The following is a 26,021-nucleotide window of genomic DNA, read 5'->3' as shown; positions in this document are numbered from 1 at the left end:
AGCTCACCATTTAGAATACATGTATTTTCCTGGACCTTCACCTAAATATTTTTCCCGACCTTGAAGAAAATGGAAGAGGCTGCAACAGAGCAAGAGAGATGGTACGTTTCCATGGGGGGAAGGGGAGGAGACCACAAGTGCAAGTTGGACAAACAGCTCCCCTGCTGCAAATTTTACTCTTTAGATCACTTTAGATCAAATTCTTACAGTTTACTCCCTGAATGGAGCTGTTTATTACATGTACTAGAGATTAATAAACACTGTAGGATTACAGCTGCTCATTGAACAAATGGATCATCTTCAATTTCACGCCTCACTTCTGACAAGATTAAATGTCAAACATCCCTAAAAGAAGGGATTAGGGAAGCAAACCGTACTAACGAGCCAAAACGTTGTTTAAATTTCTGAAAGCAGTGCATGATGTAACTCTCAGTAAGTTAACAAGCCTTCAAGAATTACAAAGCAGTTCACATGGCACGTTCAAAAGGTATTACAAAAATGGTATTGCTCTCACAGTTGAGGAACATGAGGAATCCATAGGAGCTTTGGACTACTGCACACTCAGCAGATCTGCAGATTCACACGGGAAGGGAAAACAATAGTTTGTTCTATCTTGCTGTTCAGTTTTTGTCAAAACACCTCATGACCAACAAGTCCTTACTTGAGCACTGGATATTTACGGTGGATATTCCGAAACCACTTACTGGTGGGCAGCTCTGAACAGAAGCTGAGGCCAATGCTGGCTGTTTGCAAAATCCATGGCCACAGTATATCCCCAGCTGCGGGCAGCTAAACGCTTTATTACAAGAAGTGCACATTGAGAATCTAGAATGTATTCGAAGGTCTTATCCTTGTTCAGAGAATTCCAGAAGAAATCTAAAATGAAAGGATTTGTTGCTGCAGAGGCCAGGATTCAGGAGTGCTCCATGCTTTACATCTCCAGAACACAGACCTACTTTTGTGGCACGATACAGAGGCTGCAGTTTGCAGAGAGGCATCCCCACCTTTGCTGAACAGAGCAGGTCAGCCCGACCCAGTGGTTGCTTTTTGCATCCTTATCTTGCTTTTGAATTCCTGCTTCTCATCAGCATTAAGCTGCTCTAGGGCAAGGTGAAGGTGAGGGAAAGGAAGAGGAAATTTAAACTCAGACACGGACGAGGAATGTCTCCATGCCTGAATTTGCCTGTACAGAGGTTGCAAGGCACAGCCACAGGAAGAGCTGCAGAATCCCACTTGGAGAAAGGCAAATCCATTGGAAATGGGTTCAGTTCACTCCTTACCAACTTATTTTTGTTGAAAAGGGCTGGATATATACCCCCAAGCAGGTCACAAAATATATGTTAAGCAGTTCAACTCCACGGGACAGCGTCTGAGACACTGACTGGGTTCAAATCGGGCCGATACCAGCTTATGCAGTAGCTGTAATTACAGCTGGTGTACAGATGAATCTCACTTGTGTGCGGTTCCCCACCCATTCAAATTCATTTTCAGTTTCAATTACTCCTCTTTTATAAGAGCTGTGACCACAGTCAGAATTCAGTCATTCGTCCCTCAGGTATTTTGCAGTACTTCACACAACGGGCAAGCAAGATGAAGACGCTGGAGACCGTACAAACAGTAAATGGCAGAAGTTGCAAGACGAACCAGGAAATATTAAGAAATTCTGCTACGGGGAAAAAATGAACTGGGGAAAATACAGCTGGCCTAAAGGAAGAGGAATCATATACTTTGTCTTCTCAAGAGTATAGCTATTCTTGAAGGGAAAGGATGGAAAAAGTGCCAAAGTTCCTGATGAGAAGGCAGCACAGGCCACGAGAGATCTACTCTTTACCTTTGTAAGAAAAAGCAAAGGGGTCTTTTCCCCTTTTATTTCAATGCTTTTACATGTATAAAATATACTTTAAATACTTTACATTAAAATTAGCAAATGGTTTGCTTCTAAAAATACCACAATCTCTTTGTGAGTCAGTGCACAAACACTTCTCTGATGCAGCTTTCTGACCCACAACAAGCCAACTAAAGCGTTTAAGGTGGAGGTGCAGTTCCACTAGTGTAATCATCTCCATCAGATCAAACAAGTTAGAGAGGAGTTTCCTCCCCTCGATACCCAGCCTGCTGGCTCAGCTCAAAGCAGAAGGTAAGGTCTCTCACTCAAGCTCCAAGGGCAGCTGGTTCATGGGAACCTTCCCCCTCACACCTTTAAATCATTTAAGTAAACCAACGTTCAAATTCAATGACTCTGAAAAACCATTACTCCTGGTGTCCAAACTGTTTCACTGTCTTTTCACTCTCTTTCTTCAGTTCCTCAATGTGAGTATCTAGGCGTTTCAGGATGTGCTGGGATCTCAGTTCTTCCTCTTCCAGATATCTTGCAGCTATCGATCCAACTGAAGCTGTAGGCAGGGGGCACTAAAGAGAAACGTAAACGTTAACAGGGCTGATGAGCAGAGAAAACTCCAACAAGAAGCTTCAAAATACATTCTGCCACTAGAGCATCAGGGACAAAACAGTAGATTTAACTGAAATTACAGAGATCATAATCATTTTGTTTCAACACACTCGAGAAGCAATGCAAGCATCAGCAGCACAATACTACCTTCAGGTTCATGATCTACTACATCCATAAAAGTTAGCTGAAACCACTAACATTTTCAAAGAGCAAGAATAATGACATGATTAAGATTTCTCAAAGGAAAGTCCTGCCAGCACCAGACAAGATTTTCAAAAGCACCTATATTGGAAGATATCAAGTAAAACCATCATTAGAAGTTGTGCTTGAGTGTCCCACTCAGGATTATGCCAGCCAGCTACTCTGCAGAATGGCAGTCAACAATGAAAAGATAGCAACATTCCTTGGTTGTCTCCAAAAACCATTATAGAAATTTATAAAATGTATATATAGAAGTAGACATCTGGTATTCTTTCATTCCAAGTTTCACAGTCAAGTACACCAATGATCAGCAAAACAGGCAAGTAAACATGCTCCCAAAGGGCTGCTGTGTCATTTCTATCCTACTAGGGCAGACTAGGCACTCAGGTCTCACACTTGTATCATAGGTAAACGTCCCTCTCAGGAGCCTCCTACAAGCAAAGAAAATCTCCCTTGCCTTTGCCAAAACTACAGAGGGTAACATAAAATCATTACCCCGTATGTAAGTCTTCCATTCCAGTGGAAGAAGTGAAAGCACTACCAAACTGGGCTAGCACCGAGGATCTCTCCGCTTTCTTTTGTATACTTCCTCTTCCTGAAATAATAGGTTTATGCTACACTTGCATGTGTGAAGTACAAACTGAACTCCCATCACAGCCCACTAAAATGCCACTTCAATTCAGCTAGTAACGGTCGATAAATTACCCTAGAATCTTTGCCTTGCAGACAAAAGCTATTCCTGCTACTCGCATGGTTCTGAACACCCACAGGTCCTGAACTTACAAGAACAATATTGTAATTAAACTTAATTTAAGAGTAGATGAAGAGAAGCTTCCTGCATAGGGACTGGCAGGTGAATTACCAAGTTACTAAGGAGCTGTTTTCCACTACAGAAATCTTGCCTCAGCATCTTGGCAAGAGAATGAAACTGGTTGTTTCCAAATTCTGGAGTTTCATGGCTTTCTGGCTTTCTACCAACCCACAGGAACATAGGGAAGTGGAAAAAAGGCTGCAGAAAACACGCAATTCTCCTCCATCCCCTTATTGCCCACTGACGAGGCCTCTCCTCTCTTAATGTTAACGGTACTGATTTAAAGATGCAGGAGCCTGACTAGGAACAGGGAGTCTCAGTGAACACTAGGAGAAATATTAACCTGCATTTCCTCAGAAACCTTATTTCTGCCACTCAGACAATACAGAAGCCAAAGCAATACGTTCTCTTCTACCAGATATCAAGCCCTAGAGCTTCTCGGGCCCTGAAGAGGACCTGTTCCAGCCCCACCATCTGAAGAGCTTCCATTTAGAACACATACAGGCTCCTAAAATTCGTTTTCTGGACACACCCACAAGTGACTTAGCCTTGAAAGGATCAACACCTACTTTTGGTAGCAAACCTCATCAAGATCTACAAACCTGACAAGCCTCCACTTATCTGTGCATCAGCCCTGGAGGCTTCTCTGGGCTCCCTACAAAATGAATAATAGCTCTTGTCACTGCTTACAACACAACCAGAGGAGAAAAACTTCAAAGACTGCTAGTATCTAGACGTGTAGAGCAGGGAGCAGTCCCCAGGATTCTCCCGTCCCTGAACCACCACAGCCCGGCAGTCTGACTCAGTACGTAACACCTTCTAGCGTACATTTAGTCTCAGCTTTCCTCTTTCACTCCCCCTCACCCTGTCCTTGTCAAGTCAGGCTACAGCCTGGGAACTCCAATGGGTACTGGGTAACAAAGGTTTAAACCTCTCAGGCAAGAAGTGATTGAATCCAAGTTTCCTGCATCTTGGACAAGTGCTTCAACAGTTAAGTAAGAGGATCGAGAAGACACCAAAACTGCTCCCTACTAAAAAAAGTATGATCAGTGACTACGAAAAAGGGTTTCAACTGCTTTCTAGAAAAGACTCTGGGTTGCACTTCTTCAGTCAATAACCTCCACTTCTGCTGAGCGAAGCACTGATTTCAGGCTTTCCCATCAGCTGGCACAAGTGGCTCTCTGGATTCAGTGTGCTGATCGCTGCAGTTCCATTCACAGGAGTCAAACTCACCCCACGCATTAAACAGGGAACGTAGACACGCAGCACCAGGCTCAAGATTCCTCCCAGAAACTGTATGTTAAAATACTCGGCACTCTACATCCGTTTTGGTATCTGAGCCTCTACTACAGACCCAACCCAAAAGACCAAGCAGCATTTTGAAGTGACAGAAACAGGTCACAGTAGACATGGATGTACAGCTCCAGTATGGAGAGAACTATGACAGCCTGAACCATCTAATACCGAATCTCTGGAATTAGCTTAGCAGTTATACCAAATAGAAAGACTTTACCCTCAGACAGTTTTGAGGAATAATCACATGGTTCCCATCATTCAAGGATTAACCACCCAAGAGCGGTCTTTCTCCCTGCTTTAGTTTTGATCTATAAGCACACATGCCATAGGGTCAGACTGTAGATTCAAAAACCTGCTGCTTTTTGCCTGATGAGAACTCAGCTGTATCATCAGCCACTGAGGAGCAACCATCAGCTTCCATATGACTGCTTACCAAAGGCATGGATTCTCTCTGAAGACTTGAGATAGACTGTCCAGATGCTTCATCAGTGAAACCTATGTTTCCATCCAGCACAAGGAGCAAAGAATCTGCTCCCAGCAGGGCACCAGAAGCAAGAGATTCCACACAGTTCTTCCGGCTGGTCTGGGCAGGTGGTTCACCAGTCTCGGAGGTCGCAGCACCCATTTCAGCAGGCAAAGGCTGAATTTTCCACTTCTGGGGTTCCCCTTGATGATGCTGGATAGTCCTGTCAGGCTTGTGAGGCGTTTTCTCTGTTTGTTCCTCATGTTTGTGCTGCGCCTCCCGAGTTGTCCTGGAAGGCAGGTTTGAAAGCACAACTGTTTGACAGTTTGACACATAGCAGCTGAACTTCAGCAAGAACTTGCACAGAGACAACAATTAACATACAGTTTACTGATAGCCCTGGCAATCCAAACCAGCTCTCTCTTGTATTCACAGGACTCCCAGATGTATATCCAGTTCCCAGGGAACTCTCATTCACTGTCCTACTACCGTGGATATCAAAAATTACAATCTGTTGCACTTCCGATTATGGCAAGGGAAAAGAGCACAGCCACCTGGGCCAAATCCAATCCCTTCACCAAAACCAGTGCATAGTGCTTCTCTATCTAGAACAGCAGTGGCCAAAGGCTAGCTGGCTTCGCAGAATGCAAAACGACCGAGGCTAAACGCTAGGGCACTACATAAGCCACAAAAGGAGATTCCAGAACAGCCCTTTGTGCTCTCCCATACACACTGTGTGCTGGGGATGGATGCTCTACACAAAGCACGTGGCATTAGAAACCCACACATGCACCTGCCTTCCGTTCTCTTTCATAAGAAGGAGGCAGCATTCTTGGGTCACGCAACACTCACCTGTACTGTACAGCCCTGGTCTCAGGCTCTTCACTTTGGACCTGCTGAGCAATGATCTCAGGTTCATCCTGGCAGACCTGAGTAGAGAGCTGCAGTTTTGCTCTAGCCTCTGCTAGATCCTTCTGCAATTGCTGGTTCTCAGATTTTAATTTATTTAGTTCAGCAGCATAGCCTTCTCTGAGAGCTCTTAGGGTGACATCTTTTCCCTAAGAGAGAGCAAAGGGCTAAAGTCAAAACTTCTGTTTTGCAAGACACCGTAGGGAAATCCAGAGCAGAAGTTGGTAAGTGATTCATTAAAGCATATCCTGTATCAACTGGCAAAATTTTCAAGGCTTTTCTAAAAACAAATCAATTCTATATGTCTTATTGTGTCTACATCCAGACAGGCTGTGCTAATTTGCCTAGGAAGTCCCCCTTCTCATTAGGTGCTTTTAAAAACAGTCAGAAAAATATAGACCAAGAATAACTCAGATGCACCTGTCTCTGGCCCTGGGATAATGACCTCAAGTTCTCTTCCAGCCTTATATTCTAGGATTTTCCTCATATCACTAGGGGAAGCCTCACAGCCAAAGCTGGGAATACTCAGGTGGCACCCAAATAAAACATCTGAGTCTGAACAACTCTCCAGATACATGTGTTCATTGGAGTGTACCAAAGTAGCAGGTTCCACCAGAGACTTCCCATGGTGCAGAGGAACACTTGCTCCTGTTGATGAGAAGCTTAGCTGTTGATGAGAAGTAACCATCCTCAGTGAGAAGCTGACTTTCATCTCATCTAGCAGCAAAGCTGCTTGCAAGAACACTTCCAGGTTCCCTCACTCAAATTAGAAAAGGCCTGGAGTAGTAACTACCGAAGGCTGCACATTCATCTCCCCAACTGGGGTGATCCATAACCCTTTAGAAATATTCTGCCTTAGCAAACAATACTGAGCCAGGAAATAAAGGCTCCTCTACATTCAGGGTAAAGAACTGTTCCTCAGTACTGTTTTTTGGGACAAACTTTCCCTAGAATTACCCACATGAACAATATATGCCACTGCCCAAATACTGTTTCTATGTCTCATCCTGTCCCCCTTCCTGAACCAACAGGTTATAGCACGTAAAAATCTAGTGCTGTTGAAATTATGAAACTAACTGGGCTGATGAGGAGAACGGTTTCAGAAGCACTTACGTAAGTAGCTCTATTGGCAGACCCGAGAGGAGCATTAACGTTTTGTTAATACCGCAAAGGCAGAGGGAACAGAGATGGGAGACTATACAGGGAGACAAACGGTTGGTTACCACTTCTAGCGACACAGCCGTATCAAAGCGTGTTTATTCACAGCCGGTTGCCCTACACTAAGTAGCCTTTACAAGGGGCGGTGTGACCACACGCAAACAATCGCGCTTCTCTGCTGCGGCAAACCCCTTCGTGCTGTTGCCTAGCTTCCGAGCCGAAGCAGCTCTCAGAAGACAAAGCGCACACAATCTCACCCATATGATGCCCATGCAAAAAATAAATCTGTAACTCTGAATTGCCATTTCCAACCCTCTCCAGAATTTGACGAGTTATTTTAAACATTATGCAACTTAACAAGTCTGCCTCAAACAACTTTCACTGGTAGAAACACGATTTTTTTTTTCTTTTTGGAAACTCGGAACAACTTGCTTCTCTTCTCCCCATCTCTCCTCCTTACCAGGCCAGGTGGATACCATTTCCATTGTTTCTACTCCTGTGACTTTCCCACTTTTTTTTTTTTTTTTTTTTTGCACATTCTGTTATAATCAGATGCTTAATTCATTCTCATCACAGCTGTATTTAAGGATTTTTCTAATGTGCATTTCAAGAACCCAGCCAGTGTCTGTAGCAGGAGTTCTCCTTCTCTCATCCTACCCAAGGTAGGCTCACAGGGGCCACGGGGCTGTGTCGGGGGGGGGGGGGGGGGAACGATTGTTTTTTTGTTTTGTTTTTAAACAGTTTTCTTGGTTTGCACTTCACTATCAAGCTTTTGGTAAGACAGGCGGGTAGAAGGCCACCTGGCACTTCAAGCAGAAGGTAATGATCTTTAGGTCACTTCAATCTCAAGTGAGCCCTCCAGAAAGTTTTGCTTTTTCTCCAGCTCACTGGCCACAAACTTCCACAGAGCAGCTTCCCGGGAACTTGGCACATTTCACCACCACTCCAAACTAATATTAAAGAGCCAAGTGTTTCCCCTCCCACAGTTCTGCCAGGATAAAAGCTCCAACAGTATATTCCCACTGGGTTTCCAGCTGCCTGAATCCAGCCCTTGACCCAGTGTGAGGCATCTAGGCTGGTCATCTGCAATCTGACCGTTGCAAACTGGTCATTTCTTACCTCCTGCAGGCACTGAAACAAACCACCTTCAAGGCATCGTCCCTGCACAGACCACCACTCTTCCATGCAGGTCTCCCTGCTCCCCTCCGGGTGAGATGCTCGAAAACCTGGCCTTAAGAGTGCTGTGACCAGCCAACCCCACCAGAGAGCTCCTTGCCGGCACATCGCCCCGAGGCTTCCAGCCCACAGGCTGTGCACAGGGGACAGCTCTGCTGAATGCCCCCTCACCAGGTGTGGAACATGCTTCCACCCCAGGAACTGCAAGGGCCAGAGCTGGAACTGCTCTGGACTAGGTCAAAAGGACATCAGGGATTTAGAATCAGATTCTTAAGGCAAACTGGCATAAAATGGAAGAGTACCACAATGTGCTGAAAATCGTGGGTCCGACCCCATGGAGAGGGAACAGTGAGATTAGAGTTCTGTTTCTGCATTTCTCCTGAATACTTTGGGACTAAGCAGGATGCGCAGTATTTCTCAGCCTTATTTCCTTACAAATTGGCCCTTTTACCTGGCGTTTATGTTCACTGAACTCTACCAAGCATTGAGAGGCCTGGACAAAGGGTATTATTGCTCCCAGGTAGGGGACCCACGAGGCTAGCTCCTTCCCATCTTTGTTCCCTAATGCATACCTCCACCATACCAAACTCCATTTTCTCCAGCATCTCTGAGAGATGACGGTTTTCCAGCCTCAGGGTTTCCAGCTGAACCAGAATTACCTGAAGAGACAGAGGCAAACAAAAGGTCAAAAAACAAAACAAAAAATCCCCAAACACCCACAAACACGGAAAGCATGCCCCGCCCACCTCTTACAACCATTTTCCACCCTCAGTTCAAGCGTAACTACATTTTACGAAGCAAGTTTTGGGCCGTTACTCCTGCAAGACTAGAGGAAAGACCATACAAGTAACTGTGCAGAGTCATTTGCTTCAGTTTTCAAAGATGCCATCATTCTAGCCTAGTTAACATGAGCTGTATCAAAGAAATCTGCAAGACTGCCAAACAGTTACAGGTTTGAAAAGAAGAAGAGGCGAGACAGACGTAACGAACACCATAAATAGGAAGATTTCACTAGGAGGGTCTCTAAAGTCTTCCTTCTAAGACTGAAGACAGAAGGAAGCTATTAACATAGCTAAAAAGCCTGATGTATTGCAAGCCCTCAGACCTCTTAAAGAGGCAGCATAAGAGTCTTCTGCATTTTTTACCCTGTGCTCCACTGCTTTCCTCTCTGCTCTTTCAATCTCTGTTCTCAGCCGGTGTTCTAGGTCTGACGTGGAGCCACTTTTTGATGCAATTGTAATGTCCCGCTGGTGTAGCTCCTGTGTTAACTTGGAGATTTCCTTTTTCATCCCTTCCAGCTCACTATTGTGAGCCTGTTCAGCTCGAGAGAGCTGCTCTTTCAGCTGGAGGAAGATACGCACACAACACCAAAGAGATTTTAAAAGATATTTCACCAAGTAAGCAAAAGCGTTGGACATGGTCACGTGAAATCTAAGTACCAGAAAACAAAAAGCTCTATGTAGCAATCCTCGTGTGCACGCTTGTCCTTCCTGATTGATAACCACCTCGTCCCATTCCTTTTCCACACCATAAACCGCCAACGGAGACAAGATGCAAGTTACATGCTGTGGAGAACTTGAGAAGACGCATAACGGATCAAATCACAGTCCCTCTAGTTCATCATTCTATCAGATAACCAAGGCAAGATGTAAACACTGGGCAAGCACAGCAATACTTCCATTTTATGCCCTTGCAATTTGTTCCTCTGCCTTCCTGAGCCAGAGATGGTATCTTTAAATAGCCCTGATCAGACTTCTCTTCCATGAATTTGGCCAACCTTTTGAACCAATATTAACTTGTAGCATCCAAAGCTACCCAGGGCAAATTTCCAAAGGTTAGCTATGCAAAGGGTAAAAATACACCTCTGTTTTCATAACTTCATTTGATGGCAACTAGTCTCTGTATCACAAGAGAGAATAATCATTCCTTATTTACCTTCACGACATGCATGATTTTACTTTTAGTATATTCAGTCTCAATTATCTCTTCTCCAGCTTGGTAAAGTCATACTCTATCCAGCTATTCCCTGTATTAAAGCCACTCCACCTTTTGGTCATCTTTTTCCATACCTTATCTTGTCTTACATCCTTTTTGAGATGGAGGAACAGCCTTGCGCGCAACATTCTGGCAGGCACACCACGTGTTTATTCAGTGTCATAACAGAACAACATATAGAGAATATAATTCCTTTGCTAATATTCCATTCCGTTAGCCAGAAGCACCAACCATCCAAAACCAGGATTTTGCTGAGAATTACAAACATTCTGAAAAATTGAACCAATAGATCTCTGCCTAGCCATGTAAATATACTATATTTTTTATATATATATAGTGATTTATCACTATGTCACCTCAGTGCTTCCCACGTACATAAAATAGAAACAACCGTAACAAATCTCTTTCTTCCTCATTAGCCTGTAGAAGATTTATTTATTGTGTGGTTGTTTAAATGTGTAAGCACGCACACATCTGGCAGAATCTGCATCTCTGTACATTAAGAATACGGGATAGAAAGTTTCAAAGTGATATTTTCACATTTAATCCAAAAAGGTGTCTAGCCTAATCGGACTCCAGTGAAAGCTCTCACACTGCCTGATCTAGACCCTTACTAAAGCCGAGCTTTTTGGAGGACTGGCCTCCCTTAGGTGCACGCAGCAGCAGGGTGAGGTTCTCACAGCAGCTGAGGCTGCTCCATCTCTTTCACACCCTGGATATACACATGTAGATGTCCAGTTTGAAGCAAACTCACTCACACGATGGACTAGAATATGTTTGAACCCATCCCTTGAGTATGGTGGGACATACTACAGCAGAACCCATCTCCTTTTCTCTGTTTTTCATGCTGCTGGAATCCCGCATCAGGATTAAGGTCAGGATTCCAGGCCTGAATATCTTTGCTCATTCAGTCCCTCCAGCAGTAATTCAAGCATCTCCACACCACAAAGAAGCACTGCACGATGTAGGGATAGGCCTAGAAGAGGCTCATGAAGTAAGCTTCACACCGATGCACAGAAACCCGCAAAACCATCCTCATCTCCTCCTTTGTCAGGTCTGCTCCTCACCCTTCAGCATACCACTGCTTCCACAACGCTCCCGGCCTCGGATCCCATTCGGAGCTTTGCTAACAGAGCGCACCGCAGTCTCTGCTGAGGCACACGACACACGTGCGAATGGCCGACTCCACAAGCGCCCAGGAACAAAGAGACATTACCTTTTTAATCTCTGCCTTTGAGTCACTATGGTGTTCTTCCACTGACTGCAGCTCTTTGATGTTCGCAGCCAGCTCTTCACTCAGCTGTACACACCTTGCATTTGAAGACACCAGGCTGGATGCCAAACATAAAACTAGAGATTAGAATTCTCCAAGGAGGAGAACATGGTCAGAAGAAACTTTGATCTTCCAAGCCGTCTCCAGTGTCCGTCATAACAGAAACTGGACTTTAACCTAGAAGTTCCTTACCAACCCTTTGAGTCTGTGTACCAAAATCATTTCAAAAAAAGATGATGAATCTGATCTAGTAGATATAGTGGTTTCTTGTTTCTTTACCATAATAAAAGTACCAACTTCCCTGGCAAATATTAGTCTGAACCACAAACTCGGAGAAGAAAACTTGTTTATAATTCTTATTCAAGAGGAAGGTCTAGATCTGGTCTTACGAGCTGACTAACACAGACTCCTTAACCTATTAAGAATGAAGGTGCTAAGCCTAAGCAAGCTAAAATAAAATAAAAACACCCACAGCATACAATGAAAAGCAGCCAACCAGTTAGCAAAACAGTCTCGCTATTAAACTTCAAAATGAATAGCATTGGATTTCTTTAGCCCTTTGATATTTTAAATAAGCTTACAGAAATCAGTGGGTCTGGTTAACTTGATGAATACAGTGTATTATATTATTATGCAAGTTTCAGTGAGCATCCTGAGGAACTAAACAGTCAGCTACCTGTGCTCAAGATGAGTCACCTCCAACTGTAAGTGCTGTTCCTTCTTCTGGGCAACATCCAACTGCAGGAGTAGATGCTCCAGGCCCGGAGAAGACAGCTGTTTCTCCTGCAAGCGTTCTTCCAAGGCCCTATGCAGAGACATGGGCTTAAATCTCAACACAAAAACATCTTGCCCAGCTTCACTAATACGGGGAACATAACTGTTTTCTCATAATTCTCTGGAAATACAAGAAAACCAACACTAGGTGACACCTGTGCACATTCCGAATGCACAAACATGTCAGCTCAATGACAGCTCCCTGTTTGAATTCAGGCTGATTAAGGACTACAGTCTATTTCGATGCTGGCGTCTCTGAACCAGACAGTTTCACTGCCATTATCAGACACCCAGTAACTATTTGCAAGAAACGGCGTGGCCGCTAGGTAAGGTACGCCTACACCTTTTGACATGGTCATCGGAACTCTCTAGCATTTGCATGTTGCCCGTGCAGAATGGGAAGGCTGAGATGATTTTGCCACCTGTGTAATTACTTTACCAACGCCCTAATCTGACATCATTAAATTGGTGAGAATTTTCACTGACATCAGTATGTACAGAATCAAGTCCTGAAAGGCCTCCGGCACTTAACTGAAAATACCGGGGCAGCGGGGGAACCCACCCAAAAGGTCTGTGCTGCCTCCAGAAACCTAGTAGAGTAGAAAGCTGACTCCATCCGTATTCTTTACTGAGAATCAGCTGATTTCAAAAGCAACGCAATTTGACAAGTGCTGCAAGAAAGCAAAGCACTTGTACACTTTACAGTTTCTCACTATTCTATATATCAACCAATACAGATTCAGCTCTGTGAAAATGCCGCCACTGTCCTCAGAGAACCTGGAGCGTAAATGTGGATTCAACAGGGTAAGTACCAAAAAGGCACAGCTGCTACCTGATGAGGAGTTCTTTTGTGTGAAGAGTTTCAGTCAGCCTGGCCAGCTCCTTCTGTAACTGCTCCTGATGCAGCTTGGAGCTCTCAATGAAATCTTCTTGAGACTGCAAGGTGGCCCTAAGCTCCATCTTCTCATCCTGTAATACCTGCACAGGAGGGAGAAGGAATGACTGCTGCCAGATGGACCAAATCAGTTTATTATAATGAGATGAGAGGTTGATGACATTTTTAAGAAACCTTTGGAAACACTGCAGAGCACCACATAGGTACAAAGCCAGCTTTGAGGCCAATCTGGAACTTTACAAAGGCTCTAGAAAGAGACAGGAGCTCTGGGATGACAACCCTTCCTGCTGCTTCTCACAGACCCTGCTTTATGTTCAGTTCCCTGACAATTCCTCCACTGACCTCTGACATTTTCTTGGATTGCCTTAATTCTTCTTGAACTCTTTGCTGATCTTCCAGAATCATCCGATTGTTTTCGGTTAGATCGTCCACTCTCATGTTAAGTCTCTCCACCTCCAACTCATTGGCACAGATAGCATCATTGGCCCTCTCCAGCTTGCTGGTTAAGTGCTGGATTTCCGATCGGCTAGCCAGCTCCACCGACTCCAGCATCTGCTTCCGACCGGCAAGCTGAGTCTGCTAACAGCAATTGGTTTGTATTAAAGCTAAACTACAGAAAGCACAGCGCATCAAAACTGCATGGATTTTACACCAATTTCTTTGTGCAGCAAATCACACTCTCAAAATAAGCAAAACTACCTTTCAGGGAACTAGGGGAAGCACTGTTCCAGGGTTACAAGATGAGCAAAACTTCCGAAAATGGATAGAATTAAAATAAATAAGTTTGAGGGGTCCCTCCAATTCCAAAAGGGGTTCAAACAGGATCTGGGAAAAGAGGTTCTCAAATAGCTCAAGTTGCCAAGTATGAACCAAGAACAAAGCTGGCTGGTTTTTTTTTTGCCCATTAACCCAAGACTAGACCTAGAGAGATGACAGCATGTAAGAAGGTTTGCAAGCACCATACACAAGCTCGAGATAACCCAACCATTAATTCCACACCAGGACAGAAAGCAGTTCCTGGTGCACAGTGGGGTGGGGGGGGAGGGAGGGAGGGCATCAAACAAATCAGAAACTGAACCGAGTGCAACAGTCAATTATGCTTTGCTTTATGCAGTAAATATCTGCTTCTAACAGCTTGCTAGAATGCTGGCTTTGAATGTTTTATCGCTTTAATAGAAGACAAAAAAAAGAGTAATAGTTATAAGGAACGTGTGACTAGCAAACAATACGTGCTCTACTATTTACTGGCACAATACTTTATTTCGTAGCATTTCTTTCCTCACTCCTAACTGATGGAATTTAACAAGCCAGCTCTCATATAATTTTCTAAGAAAATTTACTTTGTATCTACCCTTTCTGTGTAGTACCTTATAATTTTTAAAGGCTGAAACAAAATATTTGAGTACTCCTTTGCTATCAATTTCTAAGAGTAGCAATTCCTGTCAGCTTCAGAATCAGCACTTGCTTATTTATTTGCTGGCATATAATGCCCCATAACAGAGAAAACTATGGGAACTGTGTGTTTGGAAGACTATGGTATAATTTTGATTACAGCCTTTTCATTATCGGAATAGTCAAGACAGAAAATGTAATCAAGAGGGGCAAGAATTTAAAGTATAGCTTTTTTCAGCCCAAGAAACCAGAGTGCCAGACTACCCGAATATTCATTTCGGCGTTAAGAAAACATTAAGCTATCTTTTATTTGCTGCCACAGAGCATGCAGCGCAGCACAGAAAACCAGATTTCACCTGTTGACTTTAAAGGTTGCAGGTGTTACGTGGAGGTGTTACCGGACGAGAGCGCCACGCTTCCATAACCTGCACTGAAAGGCATGAGGGGAACGCGGCTGAACCAAGGGGAACAGGAAGGCGCTCCAGGGTCACGCATCTCAACTTGACCTCACGCCAAAAAAAAATAAGCGAGCACATAAAATAGAATAGACTTCTAGAATTGAATAGAAACATGCAAGACAAATTTAGTTCTTTCATGCTTGGCTTTTCAAAGAAATTGAGGGCTCGGTCTGTTCGTGGTAACCATGCACCTAACTCGCCTACGCTGCTTAGGAAAAACCTCCCCAAATTTCTGTTCTTCTGCTCCACAGCCATCCCCCTGTGATCCAGGATCCCAGCCAGCACTCCAAGGACACATCTGTTCCCAGACAATTGAGCTATCAATGATACAAAGACAGCAGAGCAGCAAGACCTTCTGTTCAAAGACGCGCTCTGCATTTGTAGATTTACCAGTGTCAGCCCCTCACAAAGCCCCTGCCAGAGCCAGCTTCAATCCTGTCATCACAAACTTCCTCCTTGCAGGAGCTTCCACTCGAGAACAACTCAGGAGCCCATTAAGTGTAAAGCCCCCAGCAAGAGCTTCTTAGCAGCGTCTGCTGTGATTGTGTCAGCGCGGCTTCACAGCTGTGCTCTAGGTCAATTCATCCAGCCCTGCCGCAGCCCAGCTCACCGAGCGACCAGCTTTTCAGGAACAGCAGCTCCATTACGCTTTGCCTTTAAGGGGGGGGGGTGCTAAGGGGGGGGGTGCTGAAAATTGCTGTTGCTTTGGTACTTTGTGGAGGCATCTGTTGTAGGGGAGAACTATTTTCCAACACCATCCTCTGAGCTGGACCTAGAAGCTATATTTAGCTACCGTCAGGTACGCAGCTTTGAACCAGGCGGCGTGACCTAACAGTCATTTTAAAGCGTCATATGCTGTGGTCTCCGACTCTTGCAGAAAGCTTCATCCTACTGTCTTCCGTACTAATATGACAGGTTAAAAGGGGGCAGCGGGGCGGGAGGGAAGAGCTGGGGGACACTTATCTAACCTCTGTCGATAGACTCCAGATCTTTTTTTCCCATACGCGTACACAAATAAAGCTTATTGCGCCAGGACATTAGAAGTCATTTCAATGGCAACCTAAACTGGATTCAAGCCCGAGAGATTTCATTAGTCTCTCCCCCTTTGCCCCCCTCCCTCCTGCTGCCACAAGCACAACAAAAACTTTCAGCACATGTTAATTGTACCTGAATGAGCTCAGACTGCTCAGCCAAAGCCTTCCTCTGCGCTTCCAGCGATGCCACCTGCTGCTGGTAGAGCAAGCGCTGCTTCTCCCAGTCAAGTGATTTTTGACGAAACTCCTGCAAAGACAGCAGGGGTGGCCTGCAGCAGCACGTCCGCTCAGTTGACAAGATGGCCCCCTTCCAGTTCATACGCATGTTTGCTTTCTCCCTCCGCTCTATCTTCCTGCATCTTTCCCCACAGCGGGGAAACCATTAGCCAGTCATTTGATGTACCAACTCAGCGGTACAAAACCCCTCGCACACTGTGCTCGCTGTATTTTTCTCCCTCCTGAGTTAAAACCTCGGTGTCAATTATTGCTGTTTACAAATGTTAAGTGCTAACAGATTCATGGCTAGGCTTCATGAATTTGCTGTCAGAGGTTTAACAATTCAGCCTGGCTTTAGCTTCTAAAACAGGCTGCTATTGAAATCGCTAAGACGGCAAGCATGAAATATAGAATTTTAATGCTAATCTTTGATCCAGAAATTGGACGCTACATCAGTCAGATGTGTTTGTTAGCCCCGACTAAAGGGTAGAGCTGAAGAAAATTGGGTGCAATTGAGCTCAGCATGGCAGGAAGATTAAAAGATGAGACAGAGTTGAAAAGAAGTTTGATATGTGGTTCCCTCCCCCTCAAAGCAGTGAGATGACAACCTCTTCACACCGGAATTCATTTTGTTCGCATAATTAATTATGCTTCCAGCACCTTCTTCCTTTTATTTAGTCTAAGATCAAGAACAGCAGCATGAGTTCTCCCGTGTACTTAAAGGCTGTTTTTTGCACTGGGGCCTGTATTACACAAGCAGTTGAGAAGAGCTAACCTGGAGCAGACAAAGATTTTTTGTTTTTAAACGAGGATTCACTGTCCACTCCCTGGTTGAGTACTCAGAGTCCTCACTGAGGCCCAGGCAGTCAATACCATGACCCCAATCAGTGTCTGCTTTCTAACTCTACGTACCTCCAGCTTCCTGGTCAGTCGGCTCATTTCAAACTGGTCCTCCTCTTCTCGCTTGGCACTTTGTTCTCTAGCTTCTTTCAGCTGTTTCTTCTGCAGCTTCTCATAGCTTCTCCTCAGCCTGGCCAACTGCAAGGAAGTCAGTGAATAAGACTACACTGCTCGAGTCCAGCTCTGCAAGAATTAAATAGCGTTTTGAAGGAAGGCACACAAAATGGCTCTGTGCAAACAATTCCCTCAATTCAAGGCCATGTGGTTTGCAAGTGAAGACTTCTATTTGTATAAACCTATCATATTCGATATGAACACAAAATAAGCCGAGTTGTACAAAGAAGGAGCAAGATGCCGCTCGGTCACGACATCAGCAGCTACAGTTAAATCTCTGTCTTATCAGTACTAAGGCACGACTAAGAAATTGATAAGATGGAGGCTTAAGTGTAGCTGTTGATGTAGCTAAGTGTGGTACCGCTCTCTCTACAGGCAGCAGCAGGCAGTACGTGCGGTGCATTTACTAACCCAGAAGGGCACACCACACAGCAAGCGTGGAGGGAGAGTCTACATGGAGATAGCTTCTTTAAGACCAAAGAGCGCCCATGAAGCTCAAGGAGCAACTGGAAGGCTTCCACTTAGCCGGAGAAGGAAGATTTGAGCATTGCTATTACACATAGTATCAACACTATTTCATCTGTCATTTTCTGCATTTCACAGTGACTGGAGAATGCCAACAGAAAATATCACTTTTATGCCTACTGCTAGAGTTCTGAATTCATAACAGCACCACAAATGAGGAAGAAGCCCTTGACTTTTAGATGACCCTCTGTGCAAACAGTCACTAGCAACTTGCACAGATTTTTCCATCTGAGGAGCTCCACACAACTCAACTATTAAACAAGTTACGTTTCCAAACAGCCACGTGAATTTGAGAAATCATCATTCCCGTTTTATTCAGGAAGAAAGCTAAGCCCGTGGATGAGGAGGATGACTGTGAAAGAAAAACATCTGAATCAAGACCTCATGATTCACAGCCCCATGCACTGGTCACAAAAGCTGACTTCTGTTCTTGAAAGGTCCTCCAGAGCCCTGAGTTAGCAAAGTGCTTAGGCATGTTCAATGGGAATGGATAGATGTACGGGCTTACAACTAATATATGAACATGTTTTCAACAAGTCAGGAAGACTGCAAGTACTGATTTATCCTTTTAACAAAGTCAGTGAGTTGGACACTGTACATGCAGTTTACTGGAAATGGTGGTAAACTGAAGCAGGGAGAACTTCCCCACAAACAGTACTAAGAACAGAATAGGAGACTGAGGAATATTGGAAATTAATGTCCTCTACATTAATCCTTTGCGGATAAAATACCAATGCATTGCAACTTTGGCCTCAACACACACTTTTTAATTAAAATAAATAATAATAAGTCAAATATTAAATAATAATTCTACTGTAGAAATTAGGCAGATCTGCCAATGCATCTCAGCTTTGCTTTACAGCTCGCCCGTTATTCCAGTGGGAACACCTAATGAATGAAGACAGTTGATCATACTGAGTAGTAAGGTGTTTTAAACAAGGACAGATGCCTTCTGTCGTCAAAGCTGAAACTACAAAATTAGTTTAACTTATGTCTTACGGTGAGCAGGAACTAAGCCAAACCCTCCAGAGAAAGCAGGTCAATGCTCTACTAGCTGTTCATGCTGTTTAACTCCCTGCTCCTGACAAGCAAGCGGAGACAGGCAGAGTGAAGGCACAGGCAGGGAACACTGCTACACCACCTGCAGGACATCCGCACGTGCACCACCTTGCAGTAAATAAGAAATTCTTTACGAGACAAAAGCACTAAAATTATTTTTAAAAAGTAAGTATACTTAGTTTCTACTGAGTGCATTAAGACTAATATGGCTTCAGAAAACAAAACCCTCACCAAAAAAAAAAAAAAAGAGAATAAATGGAGGCAAAAAGCGATGAGACTGCATACCAATCTCATTTCATGTTTTCTTCACACGACAACGGCCAGTTACACCATCGCTCCTTTTTAATTCCATGAAATGCTGAGGGAACAAACTGCTACTTCCTGTACCCATGACAACTTCAGCACAAGCACCATGGTGAATACAGTGGGAGAATATAGGAAATTTTTGCAGTAAATTTGTGCAGATGAAAATTACAACAATACATTTACTACATCCTTCCACTCCAGCAGCCAAGGTCCTCCAACGCAAGAGAAACAGGGCTACTGAAGCATAAAAACATTACTTTGTCTACACTCAACGCTCTCTTTTGTAAGAGCATAAAGATTAAAAGAATGGAAAGGTTGAAAACCACAGCAGTGACGCAAAGTACTTCACCTGTCAGATCACTTATCAACTGGGAACTAAAGACCAATCTTATTTTTCTGAAACTCACCTCTTCTTGAAATTTCTTCAGCTGCTGTTCATATTCTCTAACCATGTCCTGTTTGGCTTTTTCTGTGTCTTCTAACTGCTGACGCAACATGCCAACCTAAATAAAGCATTAAAAGGCAAAGGAATAAACAGCAGAAGCAGACTTAAACTACACTGTCAGTAGGTACTGGAATAAGTTTTCACTCCATGGACACACATGCACATTATAGCAACAGTGGTAAGTGACTGTTAAAAGATCCTAAATTTTTTTTAAAAAATGCATGTTGCAATGGGGCCACTCACCATGAACCAGGTTAACCATGCACCTAAATCTTTGTTGGGCTGGGGTCAGAACTGTTTCTGTTCTGGACTCTTGCTTTGAGCCATCGAGATTCTGGCTTTCATTTTGGTCCTGGGTCAAAAGGCTATTTTTCTGTGGCATTTTCATCAAATTGTTCATAGATGCACGTTAGATTTCAAAGTATCTACCACCAGAAAAGAGAGCCACGTCATCATCTTACAACTCTCAGGTGAAGCAGAGAGTTCTAAATAATGCAGGGAGATGAGAGGGACGACGTGGGGCTTTAAAGCTCATGGCGAGGACTTCGCTTATATTGATTCAAATGCTCCTTTGACTCATTTTCACTTCTTCCCATCCTTCTCCTATCCACAGGAGAGCCACCTTTCTAACTGTGGGTCCAAAAGATAGCAATCCAATAAATACATAATACACGCCAGTCTTAAAAGAAATAATCACAAAAAAATCCTATGAATAAACCAAAAGCATGAATATGCTCCAGCAGTGATTTTTAACTATACTTTACAGGGTTTTTTTGACATAAATGTTTGTTTCCGATGGCAAGAAATATTTCAAAAGCGTCTAGAGAAAACACAACTGATAAGAACAATGATAACCTACCTAATAAAAATCACAGCCCTTCTGAACAAAAATCCCGTGGCCTCACTCCAGATATAGTAGCCTTTTATTTTTTTTAGGACTACAAATTCTGCACCACAGGGCACACAAAACAATCCTTTGAGGACCTCCCAGTTTACACCAGTACATTTTTTTTTCTACCTATGATTACAGGTAACTGGGCTGTTGACTACTGTTGTATCCAGATTCAGAGTCTCTGGGTTCTCTGTAGAAACTCTGACAATTCACACTGTGAACTTCAGTCAGGCCTTAGGGAACTGACCACGTCACTCTGAATTATGAATTGGGTTCCTTGGTCCAACAGGCTCCTTCGTTTTTGTAAATTCTAGCGCTCATCTCCAATTATGAGACAGGTTCCTGTTGCCCATAACACAGCTATTTGCAAAATTTAACCTCGTGCTTTGGCTTGGCATTTAAACCACAATAATCAGTCAGTTCTGATGAAACAACAACCGATACACAGCATGCTTCTGTGCAAAGTCAACAACAGTCTTTACACTGAATTGTAACAGGTAAAACACGAGGGACCATGCTGACCAGGAAACAGTGAACTCGAGGCGGTACCTCCTTGTATTTTTCTTCCAAAGCAGCCCTGGCAGAGGAAAGCTCCTGCTCTCGAACATCTAAGCAAGCCTCCAAGGCCTGCGTCTGTCCTTCCCACTCCGATTTCTTGTGAGCCACCATAATGTCGATCTGCTTCATCAGCTCCTGCAGCTCGGCCTCGCACGAAGTCAAGAACCCGCTGTTGGAAGGGAAAGAACTTGCTGAAGTCCCAAAGCAGGCACCACCCAGCACAGGTCCAGCACTCCTGTACCACCACGGTCAGCAGAACAAACTGACTCGTGCTAAGGGACCAACTGGGCATACATAGGACTTTGCACACTAAGCAAATCAGCTTGGGAAGAAATACATACAATTTTTACGCATTCATCCAGTCCTCTAATGCAATACCTCACAAGTGGTACGTTCGTATCACTGAGCCGAGACCTAACTTCAGCAATGACCATTGAGGAACACTTTTTAAATCCTAGCCAGAATAAATGAGCTACACTTTTAAATATAGACATGTTTTTCCTTTTAATCATAGAAGGATAACAAGCACCCACATGTACTTATCCCTTTGTCTTGGTACTATGCATTATCTAAGTAAAAGAGAACAGGTTTTATCCATATTTTCTATTCTTCTTAATTGCTCTCCAAGCAGAGACATTTTATACCAAGTTTCAGTCACCAGAGGAATCTTACAGCCAAGCTATCAGCTCCTGAAAATAGAAGTTTATCACAAATGCAAACAAAATCCTAAGTGGAGGGGGTTGGATGACAACATGATAATGAAGAATAAAACATTCACAATCCATTGGGGACAGCATGCTCCCTAGTGACTGCGGAATTTCTAATTTGGTGCAGTAATTATTGAAGCCAATTCAGCTAACTCCTCTAAAACTTCACAAGCTGCTAAGCCAGGGACAATATGAAGGCTTGCAAGATACAGCCCTAGAGGGCAGTGAACTCTATGATGATCTTTACCCCTTTAATTTGCCTGTCAAATGGGAAGCACTCGGAAGAAATGGAAATCAATAGGTTAAGGGATCGAAATGTCTCTGTTCTCCCAGAGCATATGCGCGCTTCACAACTTGACAGTTGTTTTAATAGGGAAAGAAATAGTTCTTAAAGGAGACCAAATCATTTAAATTTGAAGTTCACCCTGTCCTGCAAGTTAACCAGAAATCAGCAGCTATTATGCAGAACAAGAACATTTCCTTCTCAGCAACTGCTAATATAAAGCTCAGTCTGAGCTTGATTTCTGCAACCAGTTATTTGTAGAAGAAATATATGGTATTGCTAAATTTGGGTCAAATTCTCAAAGACAGCTATGAAAACAGCATCAACGACTTTTGCTTCACACTTGTTGAACAAATAAAACAATGTTTTTCTCCCCCATTGTTGGCATTACAGTCTCTCTGGGATCCAAAAGCCTAGATACTTTCGCCCCGACAGAGCATGAAGAACTCTTCAGAGATGAACGGTGCTTTACAGTGCCAGCATGCTCAAGAAATAATCAGATGTTTCCAGTAGAAACAGGTAGCAAAGGCATGTCTCATTAAGCTAATAGGGCTCTTAGAAAGATACTTATTCACTTTTAATTACTACTGCTCCTGGTGTTAGAAGGTAAGAAGGGTTTTAAAAACAAAAGGAGGTAAAGTTTTTAGGGAAGATGAAACATAGCATTAGTAGCAAGACCACAGTATGAGACAGCAAGGATTAACTGGGAAGCCAGCTCACCCAGTGGCTTTGCTTCTGTTTTAGTTGAAGGCTGCTGTACAGAGCAGGCACGAGCAGACAAACAGCAAAGGCCTTATTTGAGCAATGGCAGTTCTGCCTGACTGGTAATAGAGGATTTGGTTCTAAATAAAAGGGGAATTAGTCTGAATTAGTCTGACGGACCGGTGTATACTGTTACATACATACCTCCCCTGCCCATGTCTTTGCATTCCTTCCAGCAAAGCCTCCATTGCCAAATCCTGGTGGCGTTAGCAGCTAGGAAAGTAAACAAGAAACAGAGGTCACCTAAGGCAATATATCAGCAAGCCTACTTCTCCATCCGACCGCAAAACACACAGCAGAAGTCCACAGAAAAGAAGTTAAAAAATCACATAATATACTGCTGGTGCACAATTACAGGTGAGGAGAACAGTGGTCACCTTCATGAATTTACAAGCCAGACATCTGCCAAACAAAGGAAAATAGATTTTTCTACAAACACACACACACACGCACTCAAGCATTCAGCTCCATCAATTTGGGATGATATAACAGTGTTACCTAATGAACAGAATAACTCAAAGAGCAGTAAAGAGAACATGCGCCTTAGCAAACTGGTTAGCTCAACGCACTAGGATTGGCAGATCTCCAGCCTTTTGGGTATACTGAACTGCAGAGGAAGAGCCGGACTCAGGAACTTCCAGGCCCGAGAGCCATCTCTGACTGGGATATTTGTTGCTTCAGAGAAAAAAACCTAAGCACCTTGCAAGCAAGCAGCAGTGAAAAAAACTATCCATAAATTAGGTCTCTAATAGAGACCAGCTTAAATAGAGCACAAAGCTCATTACTGCTTTCAAGACACATTGTTGCTTAATATGGTTCTCTCAATATAGCACTGACTTTTTAAAAGATTCCTCTGGTGCCTTAAGCTACGAAAATAAGTTTCATGGGTTTACAGTAGCAGTACCTGACCGTTAAGTCATGAACGCATGTACATATGCACATACAGAAGTCTCACACACTTGTAAAGCAAGAAAGGTTTAAAGGCAAAAAAGGAGAATAAAAACTAAATAAAAGTTACACTGGAACTGTAATTTTATTTCAGTGGGTTGTCCATGAAAATGTGATGAAAATGTCCATGAAACAGTGACCCTTTTGGTTAACTCAGCCTGAGATCACAAAAATACACTTCATTTTGCTATTTGGAGGTGTTCATGCAATCTTCTGTTACCAAAGCACCCATGCACTCTCCCAGGTATTTAGAGATGGATCTTCACAACATCTTTCCTTAAAAATCTTTATGGTATTATTACGCAGTCAACAGAAGGGGCACCATGGGTCACAGAAAGTGAGATTTTCAGAAACACGCAGACTTGGCTTTGGTCTCTTAAGTCAGAGCTTCCATCCTGCTCCTAGCACATTTTAAAACCCCATGAAGAGATTAAAGCCTGTCATTGGAGTTCAGATGCATTTTCTACCACACATATTCGCAAAATAAATATTTCATGGAGGCAAAAAAAAAAAGACCCTACACTGATAGAGTGTTTTGTCTCTCTTTAGCTCTGCCCGCGCTTGACAGAATTCAATCAGTATGCAGAGCCTCTTGGTTGTATTGCTGATGGCAGAGCCGCCGGTGAGAGCAGAGGAGCAGCTCCCCAGAGCTGCTGACAGCAGGCCAGGAGAGTTCTCCAGGTGGCCACAGCAGACATTAACCAGCAGCAGCTCTTCTATTTTATTCTAATCACGCCCACACAGAATTAGTTTTCAATGGGTAGCAGAGAGATTTCATCGTTCATTACAGAAAACTTCTCCTAAAATTCAAAAAGAAAACATGGAGAGCAATCCAGGCCCCTTTTTCAGCCGCTCCTTTCATGAGAATCTGGAATAAGTTCAACGCTAAAAGCTTTAGTGCCATGAAAAGCCGGGCAGCATCCACTCCCGCTTCTGTTAGGCTCTAAGAAGAGCATCCAACGCCTCAGCCTGCCTGTCTGGCATACCTAGCGGCTTATCCTGATTTGGGGAAAAGAACCTCAGAATTGGACACCTCTACTCAAGATGTGCAAACGACAGGCGACTAATGAGTAAAGACAGTAAATACACAGCACGACAGTAAGGTTAATCTCTACCATTAATTCCAGCTGAAGCAATGAGAGCTGGCCTGTCACTTTTGAAATTGAAGAAGGAGGAAGTACTTGAATAAAGAGAAAAAGAAAACTTTAAAAAAAAAGTCATTATTGGCATCCCACCTCAAGAAGGAAGCAGAGCAACAGAATAGCCAAGGGCAGAAAACTGACAACACACAGAAGGCCTTGAAAATACAGCTCGTGAGAGAAGAATGGGATTATTTAGCATTTAGAAAGACCCTACGGTAGGATGCAATTTCCAAGTGCTTAAAAGGCTGCTGGACACAGGTTTGCAACGAAGAGAAAAGCAGGTGCGGCAAGAGGGATCAGACTTCAGGGAGAACTTCCCAGCAGTTCAGGACACGCACGTGCTGAACCAGCTCGCTGTCCGCTGCAGACTCCACCCGCGGCTGCTTCAGAGGCGAGAGAAAGAGCCCCGGGAGCCGCAGCGGCCTGGCCGCGAGCCGCGGGGCCGCCTCGGCTCCCGGGGGAAGCTCCGCGCTGCCGCCGCCCCGCCTGCTCCCGCCGCCCGGACGCTCAGCTCAGCTCTGACTACGCTCACCGCGCTCCCTCCCTCCCTCCAGCGCGGCTTGTGGCCGCTGCGGGCCGGAGGTGCCCTCACGGCGGGCCGCGGCCCCGGCCGCTGTGACCGTTGGCGGCGCGAGGCCGGCGCGCGCGGGCAGGGCGCTGCCGGGCGGCGCGAGCTCCGGGCAGGGGGCCCTTGCTCGCCGCCGCGGCCGGGGGAGGGCGGCGGCGGGCTCAGGCGGGCGGGCGGGCCGGCCCTACCTCGCTGCCTCCCCGCCGGGCCCCCTCCTCCCGCCCTCAGCCGCTGGCGCGGCGCGGCGCGCGCGGGACGACGCGGCGGCGGCGGCGGGCGAGCACTGCGCGTGCGCGGGGAGGGGGGGCGGGG

General features: G+C 44.4%; 1 protein-coding gene across 5 annotated transcripts; it reads right to left on the bottom strand.

Annotated features, from left to right (window-relative positions):
• Window positions 1-3: 3 nt before the first annotated feature.
• Window positions 4-25,974, bottom strand: CEP63 (centrosomal protein 63). 5 transcript variants are annotated; one of them, XM_067302056.1, is made up of 15 exons: window positions 25,898-25,974; window positions 23,196-23,264; window positions 21,291-21,468; window positions 19,812-19,907; window positions 17,413-17,538; window positions 16,418-16,531; window positions 13,743-13,979; window positions 13,338-13,483; window positions 12,408-12,536; window positions 11,675-11,789; window positions 9,609-9,806; window positions 9,036-9,122; window positions 6,073-6,278; window positions 5,191-5,509; window positions 4-2,409 (listed from the first exon to the last, which is right to left on the bottom strand). In XM_067302056.1, exons 2-15 carry the CDS (start codon window positions 23,237-23,239, stop codon window positions 2,251-2,253), a joined length of 2,154 nt encoding a protein of 717 aa, XP_067158157.1. In that variant the 5' UTR covers window positions 23,240-23,264; window positions 25,898-25,974; the 3' UTR covers window positions 4-2,250. The 5 variants fall into 5 exon arrangements, with proteins under 5 accessions (XP_067158157.1, XP_067158155.1, XP_067158158.1 ...); XM_067302054.1 differs by lacking the exon at window positions 25,898-25,974 and adding an exon at window positions 25,480-25,662; XM_067302057.1 differs by lacking the exon at window positions 25,898-25,974 and adding an exon at window positions 25,480-25,662 and having other exon boundaries at window positions 13,743-13,976.
• Between the last annotated feature and the right edge of the window lie 47 nt (window positions 25,975-26,021).

Source organism: Apteryx mantelli, chromosome 9, assembly GCF_036417845.1.
Source record: "Apteryx mantelli isolate bAptMan1 chromosome 9, bAptMan1.hap1, whole genome shotgun sequence".
Lineage (NCBI taxonomy): Eukaryota > Metazoa > Chordata > Aves > Apterygiformes > Apterygidae > Apteryx > Apteryx mantelli.
This window is presented reverse-complemented; position numbering and strand designations above follow the sequence as displayed.